General features: G+C 44.9%; 2 protein-coding genes across 2 annotated transcripts in view; one reads left to right on the top strand and one right to left on the bottom strand.

Moving 5' to 3' along the window:
- Positions 1–2,693: 2,693 nt before the first annotated feature.
- Positions 2,694–15,374, top strand: part of LOC125946240 (doublesex- and mab-3-related transcription factor C2-like) — a 112,405-nt gene continuing 99,724 nt past the window's right edge. Inside the window, exon 1 of the mRNA XM_049668842.1 lies at positions 2,694–2,815. The gene's annotated coding sequence lies outside the window, so the exon portion shown is untranslated. The remainder of the gene's footprint in view (positions 2,816–15,374) is intronic.
- LOC119455029 (keratin-associated protein 19-9b-like) lies at positions 8,979–14,404 on the bottom strand. Its single transcript, XM_037716552.2, has 2 exons — positions 14,258–14,404; positions 8,979–9,320 (listed from the first exon to the last, which is right to left on the bottom strand). The coding sequence occupies exons 1-2, from the start codon at positions 14,267–14,269 to the stop codon at positions 9,081–9,083; spliced, it is 252 nt and encodes an 83-aa protein (XP_037572480.1). The 5' UTR covers positions 14,270–14,404; the 3' UTR covers positions 8,979–9,080.

The raw sequence follows: 15,374 nt of genomic DNA, 5'->3' as shown, positions 1-15,374 counted from the left end.
AGCTTGGAACGACGGCAAAGAGAGGGCGGTTTGAACCTAGACATGGCCGACACGGACCGCACAGCGGAAATCTTTGAAAACATTCATTATCGACCAGGGAGTCTACTGAACTTGAAAATGGTGCCTATTGTTGCCTAAATTACTCAAAATTCATATCCAAGGGATGAGACATATAAATTTTGTTTGGGCTCGCGTGATTTCACATGAAATTTGAGACCTCAATTCTAGCTTACAAAGTTGAAAAATTAACCGTACCCTACCCATAAACAGCCTCGCTGTAAAAGAAATTAAAGTAGAGACGGTTTCCCTGTGCTTAATTAATATGCGCTGCCGGATACTTCAATGATCTCTGCAACCTTTTATTGACGAGTGTTCCTTACAGCCAACATAGCTGCAAAAGCTTGTTTTTCGGGTGGAGTTTTGGTATTGAGCACGAAATTTTTTACTGCCTTCGGCCAGCACTGAATGAGAAGCAGCAAGTGTCATTTGTTGGTTTAGAGCAGAAACACTTGACGACGGAGAAGTTTCGCATGTGATTCACGGTCTTTTCAAAACAACGTCAGAGGAGGCAGACCAATGCAAAATTTCCGGCTGCACTGGTGTCACGGATCTGATGTAAAGCAAAGGAAATGCACACCTATGGTTCACATATGATGACACCTATCTGTGAATATTCTAAACGAAGCCTTAGGTGGGCTTGGGGTACGGAAATGTTTCCCATGTGGGCCGGGAACCATGTGATGTTTGGGGACGTGAGGTTGTCTCTTCCCGTTTCTTGGAAGAAAGTTTTGCTGACAACCTCGTGACTGTAATCCGAACGAGTGGGCACACCAACTGGCGCGAGAACTCACATTCCGCGTCTGCGGTCCGCCCCCTCGCTTCAACCCAGCCTGCAGGGATCTAGATATCAAAGACCCGCTCGTATCATACCACGAAATCACTTCATATCATAGGTAACCACGAAGAATTTTTCTCTTCCTCACCGAAACCTCAGAGAGTTGCAGATTGGACATGCATCACACAACAACAGTAAGCAGGATCAATCCTGACCTTCCTACTGAATGCCCACACTGCGGCCACGAATACAGCAACTTCGAACACATGCTCTGGCTGTGCCCTGCCAACGCGGGCACGGACTTTCCTGACCAGTCCTCGTGGGACTCAGCGCTCAGAAGCACAGAGCTCATCGCTCAGCTCAAGGCTGTCCCGAGGGCCCGGGCCGCCGCCGAAGGACTCTGCCTACCGGCCCCGACCTGGGTGGAGCCACCGGATTGATTGGCGGGGTCTCCGGCCCCGCTTTAATTCTTTCTCCTGAGGACCTCAATAAAGTTCGTACTCACTGACTGGGCTTGGGGTAAAACTGACAGTTTTCTGCCTGGGGTTTCCCCCTACTGCTGAAATAGTTTCCACAAAATGTTTTTTTTTCATTGATTATGCTTAATCTCGATGTCTTGTGCCCATTTATATAGAGAATAAAGAATTATTATTAGTGTTATATGATTTAGTGTTAAGTGTCAAGAGTTCAGTGCAATGTATATTGCCCTGCGAGTGCACTAAAACTGTACAGGTCGAAACAATAAGAAATTATATAGAATCAGTCGTCGCAAGGCCTAGATTACGAAGAAGGCGCTTAGACATTTTTTCCGGATCGACAACGCCGGCAAGAGTATTGCTAACCGTCAGTGACTTTTTTTATTAAAAAGGAAGAGAAGATGTAAAACCACTCCTCGTTCGAGTCTTTTTCATCATTATTGGTGCTATACACTCGCTCACCGCTTGTACTGGCCCTTCCGTACACGAACGCCGAAAAAAATATACGGAATTATTAGTACCATAAAAACAAACTTCGTTTTCTTCCTGTAACTATGGCCACAGCGCTAAAAAATCTCATCGATATTGTTCGTTTTCTTCAGCAATGTAATTTTCTAAGCAACGATTTGTCGCAGTCTCTGTGCTTATAGGGACTTTGTTAGATCGGTGGGTAGGTTTCCCATTGGCCGTTTCGCGCATACGGTTCGGTACATGCTGCTGCAAAAGCTCTAATTCATGCCCGCATAAAATTATGAATGTTATATATCAGCCAGTGAACTGTTTTCGCTTTTGTTACCTAGTCTCTACCAGCATTTTATTTTCCAGTACGATCGTTCAAGAGGAAACCATGTATTACACGATGAAGCTCTCTCACAACCGTGTCTGCATGTTGGCCCTCGCGCTCGTACATTCGTATAGTCACAAACAGGAGGATAAAATGCTTAAAAATCAAAGTTATTCACAAAACGTGCATATGCATGCCAGCTGACAGCCGGTGCCCGTGGGCATAGCGCGTAACTATTCCGCAGGTGGTGATCGTCTGGGTTCGGCAGCGTAAAAAAAAAAAAGAGCCTCTGCTGCTTTAGCCACCGAATCAGCTGGCGCCATGGCTAGAAACGAGGGAAGCCTAGCCTTGGTAGAATGTCTATGTGGTCCCTAGATTTTGAAGACCGAACAGCCCCATAGAGAATGGTTTTCCCTAGTGATCCTTACCAGGCGGTGCTGAGATCGCAACTAATCCTGGTGACAGTTTTTCCCGAGGGTTCTATTGTACGCGTGGAGGAAATTTTTGAACAAAGCGAGACTGCTGCGCAGTATTTGCAACCGTCAGCAGAGCTAGCGCCATTTTAGGAGCTCGTAGGACGCAGATCCTCGGTGGCCGTGTCATACCAGCGAGCGCTCAAGCTTGATTCGTCCTCCCATCGAGAACCGAAGCGGGGATCACTATCGGGTTGCACGTATTTCGGAAAGGAAAGAATACAGGCCTCCCATCGTCTCTGGCTCGGTGAGTGACGCAATTAAAACTGTTCTGTGCGCCGTCGACACGCATACGTCATTTGATATGTGTCGTGGCTATTGCGTCTCAGCAGACGTGAGGCAACTTGTTAAGAACACCTCGCCCCGTAAGAAAGGTTTCGGGAATGTCCAGGCATGGCGTACTTGAACGTGACGTCCGCTGTGCTGGCAAGTGCCACCACGTGCGCGCTACGGTTCGCGGTTAGGACAGTGAATCTGCAACTGTAGCACCGCACCCACTGCCGTTGAATGTGAGGTGACTCGGTAATGAGCTGCTCGGGAGGACAGCGCGTGAGTTGAAGAGTGAATTGATTCCAGTAAGCTTCGAGCAGATACGATGCGTGCTTGAGGCTGCCTAATCCTTTTTATATTTGTTTTACAGTGGAAAGGCGTAAGAAGCGCCGTAGATGAGCTGATACGACTCGACAACTGTCTTTTCAATCGAAGGAAGTGTAGCAGTCTTTGAAAAATGATTCTCAATGTAGTTATGAATGTAGTTCACACTTCAGGGAACGGTGTTTTTTAAACAAAGATAGACCTCATTTCACATTAAGGGCTACTTCAATAAAGCGTGAATAATCCACACGTTTTTTTTTTTTTTTGGATGGATGAAAAGTCCAAGAAATTGCTAATCACAGCTACCTTGCGATGTAGTAGTGGTATTTCTGCAATATGTAGTGCGAAGCAGCAGACATACTAAATGAGCTATAGATACTTCGGAAAGCTAATGACAACAGCTAATGACAAAGAACATCTCGCTTAGCTTAGAATATATATTCTCATAGAACTCGTGTGCTTGAATCATCTGGGTAGGCGTCGGTAATGTAGAATATCGCACCCTTATACCTACGGCCTTCATTCTGAATGCTCTTTTACATGTGCCAGTAGGTTTTGGAAAGATTGATAGAATTAGCTGAAGTATCAGAGAGACACACCCATGCCAAAATTTCCACGACGCAACTTTGCAAGCTTTTATGCTTATCCGTATTTTCTAACCGTGCAGCTTAAAGTAGAATACCGACTTTTTGCTGACTCCGATCGCAAACCTAACCATTTTTCCGTTGACAACAAGCACCGTATGAGCCGCCATACTCTCCTATCTGGCTAAGCGATAAGGGCCAGGTTGTTTCAGTCGCTTTCAGTGTACTTTGTATTACAGGGTGATCACGTGCAGCCTGCGCTCGGCAGCTGTAGTTTGAAATTTCTTTATACTCAAATACATGGGGAAACCGTAAGTGTTATCTCGGTTCGCAGTTCCAGCCCCACAACCACCAGAATACGTCTGCGGAGAAAAAAAGAGACACAGGAACGTGCATCTATGCTCAGTAGGGCTAACTACAGACCTGTATTCTAAGAGATTTGCTGCCTTCAGCGAAAGCCCAATGAATGGAGCTTTTAAACAGACTTGGTCCTTCAGGCCAACAAATTTTTATACTTGGAGCCTATATTTTGAGGATGCCGCTTTAATTTTCTACTAATTTTGTTCTGTGTCATTGGTTCGCATGAAGCAACGCTCTCAATACCGTCGGCATGTGCCATTCATCAAGAATGATGATCGTAAATCAATGGAATCGGAAGAAATCAAGGCTCCTGGCACCTTTCCATAACTCCCGACCACCTGAGAAACAACAGCTCAGTGTCGAAGAATTGCTGTCTTGACGCCGTGACGGCTATCTTTTTAAACTAGATGATGTCCTATTTATACCCTGTCTGCCTGTAATTGTGCATTGTGGTAGTAATTTATGCTTTTCTTACCGCCAATGGTCCAATGCCCGACATTCGAAACAAGAGCCTACATATTAAAAAGATAACCGCACCAGAAGCAAGTTTAACATGGGCATATATTTAGTTAACATGGTGAAGAGAAATTTGCGCTCGGTGTGACATTCTCCGATTGAGGGTCTGCGAATATTTGCCATCCTTCAAACACAATTGTATTTCCAAGGTTTCCTGGTAAGAGAAATTTGGCCTTCCTTGCATTATGGGTACTAAAGCTTCAAACATCACTCCGAATGACAGCAGCACAGCGAGAGCTCAATGTCATATTAAAAGAATTTTGAAGGAAATTATAAGCACCGTTCAACAGTTACTTGCTAGTGTAAACACGCCCATGGAGAAGACAGCAGTGCATGTTATGCAGGCTGTGGAGATGAAGCTGGCTGCTCTCAATAAGCCTACAGCGCTGTTACCACATGTGCCCGACATTATCACTTCGCCCCTTACTATCACCTACCTCTTCTGTCCCTGTCTATCCATTTGTCCTCTTCTCTCTGTGTGGAGTAGCACGCCAGAAGCATGTCCTTCAGGCTGACTTCCCCACTTTTACAACATTAAACTCTCTCCCTCTCTATCATGTGCTTCAACAAAATAACGTGCATGTTTGGAGTTTTTTTTTTTTGTAAATCAGCTGCTGTCGGTGCAATTTCGCCCAAGCGTTTATAGCATTCAAGGGGTCAGAGTCAGAAGCGGTTTTATTTAGGCAATAAATGAATTACAAAATTTGTGTATGCAGATAGCGGTAACGTAGTCAGAGACTGAATCGGGGCCTTATATAGCAGTGAATGTAAAAAAAAAAGATTACTTGAAGCAGTTAACTGCAGTAGCGAAAACAAGCAATAAAATACATCGCAGGCAAAACGAATAATCCGACAAAAAACAGCAATAAAAGGAAACAAAAGCCAAAATTAGACATGATAAGAAACAAAGGTAATTCGACACTTCTAAGTAGTCGTCAAATGGTTACAGGATGAAAAATGGTAAAAATAAATGAAAGAAACAAAACAAAAAGAAGTCATCTATTTTCAGCTATGTAAAACCAACCCTGATGAGATGCTTCATCGACAAAAGGTTGGGAAGAGGTTGGTATGATAGGGAGCGCGACAACAAAAGAAGCAGAAATAAGTGACCGCAATCACGCAAAATATGGCATGGATGTGAGGAAGGTTGTCAGTTCTTTTTTTTTTTTTGAATTTGCCAATTGATTCAGAGATTTTGATTGCCGGTATGGTATTCCAGAGACGGATTCCGGCGAAGTAGGCCGTTTGTTTGCCATAGTAGGTATGAACTGAAGGTAAAATCAAATCAACTGAATCAAATGCATTTTCATAATCTATGAAAGCCATATAGAGCGTACAATCAACCTCTCTATATGTCTTTCATAGATTATGAAAAGGCATTTGATTCAGTAGAGATACCAGCAGTCATAGAGGCATTGCGTAATCAAGGAGTACAGGAGGCATACGTGAATATCTTAGCAAATATCTACAAGGACTGCACAGCGACCTTGGTTCTCCACAAGAAAAGTAGAAAGTTACCTATTAAGAAAGGGGTCAGGCACGGAGACACAATCTGTCGAATGCTATTCACCGCATGCTTAGTAGAAGTATGCAAGCTCTTAGACTGGGAAGGCTTAGGAGTGAGGATCAACGGCGAATATCTCACCAACCTTCGGTTTGCAGATGACATTGTCCTATTCAGAAACAATAGAGACGAATTAAACAAATCATTGAGGACCTTAATCGAGAAAGTGTAAGAATTGGGTTGAAGATGAATATGCAGAAGACAAAGATATGTTCAATAGCCTGACAAGGGAACAAGAATTCAGGATCGCCAGTCAGCCTCTAGAGTCTGTAAAGGAGTACGTTTATCTAGGTCAATTACTCACAGGGGACCCTGATCACGTGAAAGAAATTTATAGAAGAATAAAATTGGGTTGGAATGCATTTGGCAGGCGTTGCCAAATCCTGACTGGGAGCTTACCACTGTCGTTGAAAAGAAAGGTGTAGAATCATTGCATTCTACCGGTGCTAAAATATGGAGCAGAAACTTGGAGGTTAACAAAGAAGCTCGAGAACAAGTTAAGGACCGCAAAAAGAGCGATGGAACGAAAAATCTTAGGACTAACTTTAAGAGACAGGAAGACAGCGGTGTGGATCTGAGAGAAAACGGGGATAGCCGATATTCTAGTTGACATTAAGAGGGAAAATGTAGCTGCGCAGGCCATGTAATGCGTTGGACGGATAACCGGTGGACCATTAGGGTTACAGAATGGATACCAAGAGAAGGGAAGCACAGTCGAGGACGGTAGAAAACTAGGTGGAGTGATGAAGTTAGGAAATTTGCAGGCGCAAGTTGGAATACGCTAGGGCAAGACAGAGGTAATTGGAGATCGCAGGGAGAGGCCTTCGTCTTGCAGTGGACATAAATATAGGCTGATGATGATGATGAAGATGAAGGTAAAATAAAATTGTGATTACGTTCAAACCTTGTCAAGTTAGGATTCACTAGGTTGGATTGAGGGATGGTGAACAGAGGAAACTGATTGTTCATTTCCTTGAACAATAATATATCTACATTGTATTGGAGAGTGTTATCAACCGTTAGGATGTTGGCATGTAGGAGTGCTTTCGCATCACTGAGATAAGAACTGCGGGTAAGTATTCTAATGGATTGATTTTCTATAGCTGGAAGGAAGACAAGGTGGCTCCTTTAGGTATTACCCCAAGATGTTATACAGTAAATTATATGGGAACGAATAAAAGCGTAGTATAATGAAAGTAATGTAGGCTGAGAAAATATATCACGGGATTGAATTAAACACGTATGCTGTAAGTCATTTTTCTTCGCAGGTAAGCAATATCCGAGTGAAATTTCAAGTGACGGTCCACTTGAATTCCCCCCAAAAGTTGCCTCTTCTTCTGCTTCAATTGCAAACTGATTTACATTGTCAGTAACTGTATGTTGTCTTTCGATAGAGCACCGTGGCACTCTGAATGTAATTGATAACATCCTCTTTCACACAAAATTGAAAAAGCTTTGTGAAAGCCTCGCATAGATTACAAACCAATCAATACACTGGTTAACCTTCTGCGCGATGCAATAGGTCAATACTTCTCTACGTCAAAACAAAATGATGTTTCTGTTCGGAGCAGGCGTGTAATTGTGCAGTGTTTGCATCACTGAGAAGATCTTGAGCTAACATTAGCTGGAATCTTTCTCAGTGGCTGATGACTCCTTACTTCATTTGTTAGAGTTGATCATGTTTATTATGAATAAAAAACCGAGCTGTGCGACATCTTTAGGTGCTCTTTATCTAAAAATGCGCAAAATTTGCAACGAGCACCCAAAACCCAAGATGTGAAACATTGGCGCATTACGTGCCAGGATGCATGAGAGAAAAAGAAACATGCGGCAGAACCCATCTCATGATCACTGTTGACGGTAATGCGTTAGCATTGCATCAATATAGAGACATAACCTTTTGCCACCATCGGAACGAGGTATGCATGGGGCATGTACTGCAGCGGAACTCCTCTTTCGTGCTTCCACGAGTACACTCGGCGCCATATAGCACCACCTCCGTGAAGCCTGCTCGTGGCCTCCGAAATGCAAAGTGCGCCAGTGCGTGGGAATGCTGAGAAACGCGCCACGCATTAACCGGGCTCCGCTGTTGTGCTTCCAGTGCCCGCTAGCGGCGAAAATTGTTCCCGTGCTTGTCGCACATTCAGTGATATTCAGTGGCACATTAAGTGACACATACACCGCGACCCAAGTTGGCGAGAGTTTCATTGACGAGCGGCACTTGCCCAATACATTAATGGCGCAGCTCGCTAAAGCGTTGGCGTGAAATGCATTCATTGAAAAGTGTTACGTACCCAGGGAATATGTGGCGCAGCCTGCTAAACGTCGGGCTGCTGTTGTTGAGGAATTACGCTTATGACGTGGGTTTGATTTCGCTGAGCATCCGATGAATTTAAGGGATATTTTTCTAGTTTTTGACAGGCATGTACCTAATTACTCATGTTGCCATCAAAGCCGCTAATTGAAAAGCGGCACTCACCTATTGGTACATACCCAGAGGTCCACGACGGCGTGAAACTGTTTCATCGAACTGCGGTGCCTACACAATCCCGCATCTATGGGGACCCATGTCAGCGTGAAAGCGGTTCGATGAAGAGCGGCCTGTATTTACATATTCCAGCATACTCAGCGACCCAAGTTGGTCCGATGGTTTGTTTGGAACCCTGTCAACAAACCTACCTCGATAGATAGCCCTCGCAAAGTGCGTATTAAAAACGGAGAGCAGTGCAAATAAATTGAAAATTTCTACTACAACTTGTTCGTTTCTGTACAAATGGAGAGACCACGACATGTACCATTTCATGACGCTATTTATTCTTCAGGAGTTTCTCTTTATATTTTCTTCAGTACTCATCCTTTACCAAAGAGACATATTTGTGGGGCCTTTCTATTATTTATCCGTAGTATCCATATCCGAGGTATCGTCGGTAACCTCCGTAAGATGGGTAGATAACATAGCCGGGATATCCACCGTAACCGCCGTAGCTGCTGTAGCCGCCGGAGCCGCCATAGCCGCCATAGCCTCCGTAAGATCCCAGTCCGTAGCCGAGCCCAGCGTATCCATTCACGCCGTAACCAAGGACAAATGTTGCGGACGCAGCAGCAATCAGCAGGCACAGAGTGATCAACATGGGCTTGGAAGAACAACAGACAGGAGGAGCTAAAACTTATGACTAAGCTGAACATTCTAACAAACAAACTCGTTAAATATTCACCGCAAAAGAGCAAACGAAGTGCTATTTTCAATAAAATTCCCGTGTTTCGTCCTTGTGTGCCACGTTATCACATGTCTGCGCAGTCTGAATTAACTAGAAGAACTCTAAGGACTTATGCTTCACTGAGCACGTTGCACATTGTTGAAATTTCGTTGAGTATGGTTTAGTGATTCAAGTTTTTTAGACAGCATTTCAATCCTGTCAGGTGGTCAGTGGTAGGCAGCTGCCAAGCCTTTTTCTAGAAGTGTCTCATCCGACAGCTAAGACAATGGCAATGATTTTATTCATTCTTGAGACAAAAAAAAGCCGAAAAAAATTGGCTTTCTTTTTCAAAACCTGCTTAATCTCAAGATTCTGGCTGAGCAAAATAATATCGAGTTTTCTGGAGATTGCCTTGCACTTCCTACTCCGAAAATGGCACACGACACACACCGCTGAACATTCACAGCGACGCTGTAAACAAAGTAACGCACAAAGTCAACGGGTGAGACGTAGGTGGTGCGTCACCGTAAGAATGTAACAATATATATTGGCCCTACTGTCAAGCAACATAACTCACAGGCGCCGTTTAAATACTGCACACCATATCCACGAGTACGCAGGCCACTTTTATATTATACGTGGAAGTGCTAAACTTATCATAACATGTCATCGATTTCAGTGCCAGCACACAGCGCAGGATTTGCAACCTTCATTACAATGGCGAGCCGCCTGGCTGCGAGAACTTTCAGTTTAACGAGCCAGCTACGATTTTCTTGCTTGATTTGTGACCGAGGGAAAGCAATCAATAAATGCTCTTGAGCGAAATAAGCAATACGAATTGGCTGGAAAATTATGTGCTCCAGACTGCGACCTCCAAAAAAGAGAAGGCTGGCGTGTCACAAACCTTCATTTAAATAACTCAGCTGGATAACAAAAATGTGACTTTTTTAACACGAAAGTGTTTTATGCCGGGGTCCACCAAGACTTCACTGACGTATTTCCGTCACGGAAATACGTCAGTGAATTATGAATTATGAGTGATTTAGTGATTTAATTATGAGTGATTATGAGTTATGAGTGAATTAATCAGTGAAGTGAATTATGAATTACAGTGAATTGTATTATGTTCTATGACGTATTTCCGTCACGGAAATACGTCATAGAACATAATACAAAGAAAGAAACCAGAAGAAAAAGTTCCACAAACATGCAAAATTTGGAAATCGAACCCACGACCTCTCGGTCCGCGACGATAGATCGCCGAGCGTTTAACCCATTGCGCCACAAACGCATTTGCAGAGAGCTACACAGACGCGCCTTATATATCTAACACTCCTCCGTGTACCCGCGCTCTTGCTCGGGGCGGTGCCGCCGCCTACGAGCAGAAAAGAGAAGTACTGCATTATGACACTAACGCGCACCGACAGTGAACGCTTCGGTGGTCTCAGCACTACGACGCCTCGATGCCAGCATTCGAAGGGACGCTGGCATCAAAAGCACTACCAACGCCACTTAGGTGGCGTTCACCGTACTCAGCACAGCGGAGCGTGGCCTCCGCAATTAGCTCTGAAAATGTTTCTGAAGTTGATCGCGGAGGCTGCAATTACGACGCGCTGTACGCGCTGATTTGACTCGGTGACGATTCAGTTACGTGCTTTGTCTTGCGCGTTGTATTAGTGTGTCAGTTACGTGCTTCGTCTTTCGCGTTGTGCTAGCGTGTGCAGCGTAGTGCAGCTTCCATATGCACGACGGTTGCTCATGGTCATCGACGTTGGTAGTCGTGATGGAGGAGACGTGCCACCAGGCGTCAGCGTGGGTGCATCAACGCCTAAGGGCGCTTTAGCCACAAAACACCAATAGACATTATATATCAATGTGCAATAAACATTACACTACTTCTGTGAAGACACGTTTCACTTTCGTGTTCTATACCGATTCCTATATAAGAGGGATCAACCACATTTTTTTATTTGTAACCCACAGTAACAGTTATCGCAAAAAAAATAATAATACTCAAGACTTTTGACTAAAACGTCTAGCGGAAAACGCTACCAGCGTGAGCGCTGAGCTGCAAACCACACCGAAAGCATTTCATGGACTGCGACTTCCAATATATTTACAGGAAGTTACAAGTTTTAAGCTAACTTCGTCTTATTATTACTATTTTTTGTTTGATAATTTAGCCTGAAGAATGTTATAATATCTCTTGAGGCATGCAAGAAATCCAGCGTTACTAAAGATTACCCCGGTTCTATAATCAAAAAGGCTGACACTGTTGGCAGTCCAGCTATTTGTTCACACCAGTGACTAAAATTGTACAATTGAAGTGTCTCGAAGACAATATATATGAAATAGTAGCAGGTATGTAACAATAACTCACTCGTGAGAAGATTTCAGGCTGCGGCAACTCTTGTTGCAAAATGCTCGCGGGCCAAAACATTTCGTTTGGTGTTGTAAAATTCACCGTACTCATATTGGAAATTCATACTTTTTCAGAACGCAGTTAAACGTAATATGAAATATTCTCACTAATGGCGTCCGGCACAAACACAATTAGCAGTAATTTCACACATCAGAGAAAAATAGCGCGACTATGTAGTGGCGCTACACGTGCGTCATTGTCTTGTGCACGCAAAGATATGCGTGTGATAGAGTTTCACATCCATGATCCACTGTTCCTCGTTCTCGATGGCCCTCGTACATATTTATAGCCGAAAAGAAGAGCCTTTTTTATTTTCTCGGTACTCTTTTTACTCGCGCTTGGTCAAAGGAGAGGTAGGCGCGTAACAAGGGAGCATAACGATTTTCCACGAGCTCTTTCGAAGTTTTCTCACTGTGCAACCAACGGTTCCCTCCCTTAAATCGGGCGAAATGTCCTGTGGCAGATATTGTACTATAAAGCAGCAATCCTAGGTGGTGAAGCTCAAGATGACCCATGTTATTAAAAAAGAAACAAAAAAAAAAAGGAACGGCTCTTGCATTTTCAGTTGCATTTTGTGGACAACGGTTCAACTGATTTTTCATTTCTCGATACCAATTAGTTTTTCTTCTCTTTTTTAAAGCGTTTAGCTTTCTTTAGTAAATAACCATGCTTTTTTATGTTTAACCGTTCTTGTGGTCCAATCCCGAAGCTCCTGAAATATTTAGGGGTTGCACAGTCGGAAAGGCCCCAGGGTATTACTGTACCACCGGTGGAAACGGTCGAACCAGCAGTACCGACGGGACTGCTAACGGTGATATCGTGCGTTACCGCACGTAGGCATGGTGGCAATGGGAGCTTCTCACATTGGTCCCTCGTGACAGCTAGTGTTGGGAAGCTGCCCCTCTGGTCGAAGACGCAGAGGCCGTCATCTGGGACCCTGCGCTAGCGCACTGCACGGCCTCGGGCTTACCCGAAAGCCCGGGCCCGGCCCGGCCCACGGGCCGGGCCGGGCCGGGTAGAGCAGTTTTTTCTCGGGCTCTGGCCGGGCTCGGGCACGGCGTGGGCTTTTGACCCGGGCCCGGGCCGGGCTCGGGTTTTGTGACGCGGGTCCGGGCTGGGCTCGGGCTTTCTGGTGGTGTACATGTAACGTGCAGCGAGTTATTCTCGGGCGTCTCAACTCTCAAAAAACATATTTTTCGGTCTCGGGCCGGGTTCGGGCCGGTTTCGAGCCGGGCTCGGGCCGGGCTCGGGCCTAAGGTAAAGGGGTGGCGGGCAGAGCCGGGTGGGTAACGTAGAAAATTTACGGGCCCGGTCCGGGCCCGGGTCTCGCCATAAAAGTTTTGATCTGGCTCGGGCGGGCAGTCCAACGTAAAAACGGGCCCGGGCGGGGCCCGGGCAGAAAAGATCGGCCCGTGCAGTGCTCTACCCTACGCCTCGAATCGCAGATGCTGCTCGTGGGTTGGAACTGATGTTTGTAAGCGGCTCTAGAAATACCGGTCGGCTACCGCGTACGGGCAAGACACGGAGATAACGGGCGCGCCACCCATAAAGCATAGTACAATATAGTGCCACAAATAACGACCGCTCAAACCACGCTAAATGCATTCTTGAACAGCAGCAGAGGGTGGCTCTTCAGAATGTTGTTAGCATAGCCAGTACACCTGTACCTACAGAAGATTTGTCAAGTAGCACAAGACCTAACAATTTGAGCCGTGACATCCCGTGCATAGGGTGTCAAGTCATGTATTTATAGCACCAGTTTTCTTTTACGCCTTGTCAACTCTATAGGCATTCGTAATGCAAGCTTGGGCAGCATCGAAAATAACCATCGCTGTTGGCGACATGATAATTTTTCCTTTGTTCCCTCAACGTGGCCGTTGATTGTGATGATGAAAACAAAAACGCAGCCTGGTCGTGATGCCTTATCAAGTATTGGACTCATTGCAATTGTTGGACACAATCTCGGCCCTTTATTAAGACGTAAGGTGGGAGATAAGAAGTAGTTTCTACAGCTCTCTTACATTTTATTTAAACATGATTCCATGTACAGAGCATTACGCTTTAGTGCACACTATTAGCTCGTAGTCAAGGTATTCTTTTACACGAATATTTCTTATGTGCGTCGCACTAATGAGATTGCGATTCCATTGCTTCAATCATGTGGTTTATATTACGTTACGAGGTTATTTTCGCATTAATAATTTTACGCTTTCATTATTTGCCACTACCGTGACACCACTGCACGACGGACTTCGTGGCATCTTATGTTGTTATTAAGCTTTGAAGATAAGCTGCAGTCCCTGACTAGTCGTTAGCGCTATTGTACTTCATGCGTTAGGATTTGGTCATACGTATCCTGGAGACCAAGAAAGTATGCTACTTTTTTTACGTGCCTGTGTACCTGCTAAGCAGCGAACCAGCTCTGAAATATGAAGGAACAAGCCATGCTTACCGTGAGCTTCATTGTGATGCCTCTAGAAGACTGCTGCTTCTAAACGGTACCTGGAAGAACGTGAACTTAGGCTCAGACTAAAGGAACACCATGGACACTATTTATATATCGTCAGCGGGCTGCTTCCACTTGAGACGAAGGTGCCTGGAACGGGCTCTACCCCCTACTCGTAATCCTCATTAACAAAGCCAGCTGCCAGCATGAGAACGTATGACAGACGATATCGATTCATCTAAACTCGAAGCGTGCATTGTCTGAGAACGCCGATTCGTTCGCGATTGCATCATGCCTTCAGACAGCTCAGCTCCACGCGTGTCTAAGGAATGTGTCTTCTTCTGCCTGTGTGACGCGTAATTGTAGCCTCGTCTCGCGAAATTCGCTAAAGTGGGAGTACGGCTGAGCCGGCCCGAAGCTGTTGCCTCATTCTCGGTGGTATATGCGCCGCGCACACCGCAAAGGCGCCTTACTTCTTTGCCGCCGACTGATGTATGGTTGCCGTTTTTTGTACTGTGCCACGGACGGGATCTGATGAATGCGCCACACTCGACAAAATGTTCCTTCAATGGGTATCATTATAGTAATTGCTCTGGTCGCTGGATATGTCGACCGTGATTTACGGTACGCGATGAAAAGTTTCTCGAGCAGACCTTTGTACGCCGTACGTGGTTTAACCTTGGTACAGTCAAGAATAATTACAGGCCTTATTGCATGGGGCTTTGTTATGGCTAGAAGAAAGAACGAGGGACTATCGACTGATCATATTACTATCTATGTTGTGTCGCTGGAGCAGTACATTACATTCCAAGCAGAAACCAAACTCTGAATAACATATCCACCTACACGGATAACTAAGGCAGGTTGCATGCAAAAACACCTTTAAGGTAAGACTTTAATACAACGTACAAGCACAGGAAACCTGTAAAAAATCGTCTTACCTTTTATCAGCGAATCAAAAACTAAAATATGTCATCTTACGGAGCTGTCAAAATCACTATTTCATTATGAGGCACGCTATAGTAGGGGGCTTCAGGATAATTTTGACTATCTGGGGTTCCTTACCTTGCACCCACTACACAGTAAACGGGCGTGTTTGCATTTCTACCCTGTCAGAATGTGG

Source organism: Dermacentor silvarum, chromosome 6 (assembly GCF_013339745.2).
Source record: "Dermacentor silvarum isolate Dsil-2018 chromosome 6, BIME_Dsil_1.4, whole genome shotgun sequence".
NCBI classification, from domain to species: domain Eukaryota; kingdom Metazoa; phylum Arthropoda; class Arachnida; order Ixodida; family Ixodidae; genus Dermacentor; species Dermacentor silvarum.
Note: the sequence above shows the minus strand (reverse complement) of the source record. Positions and strands in the feature narration are given on the sequence as shown.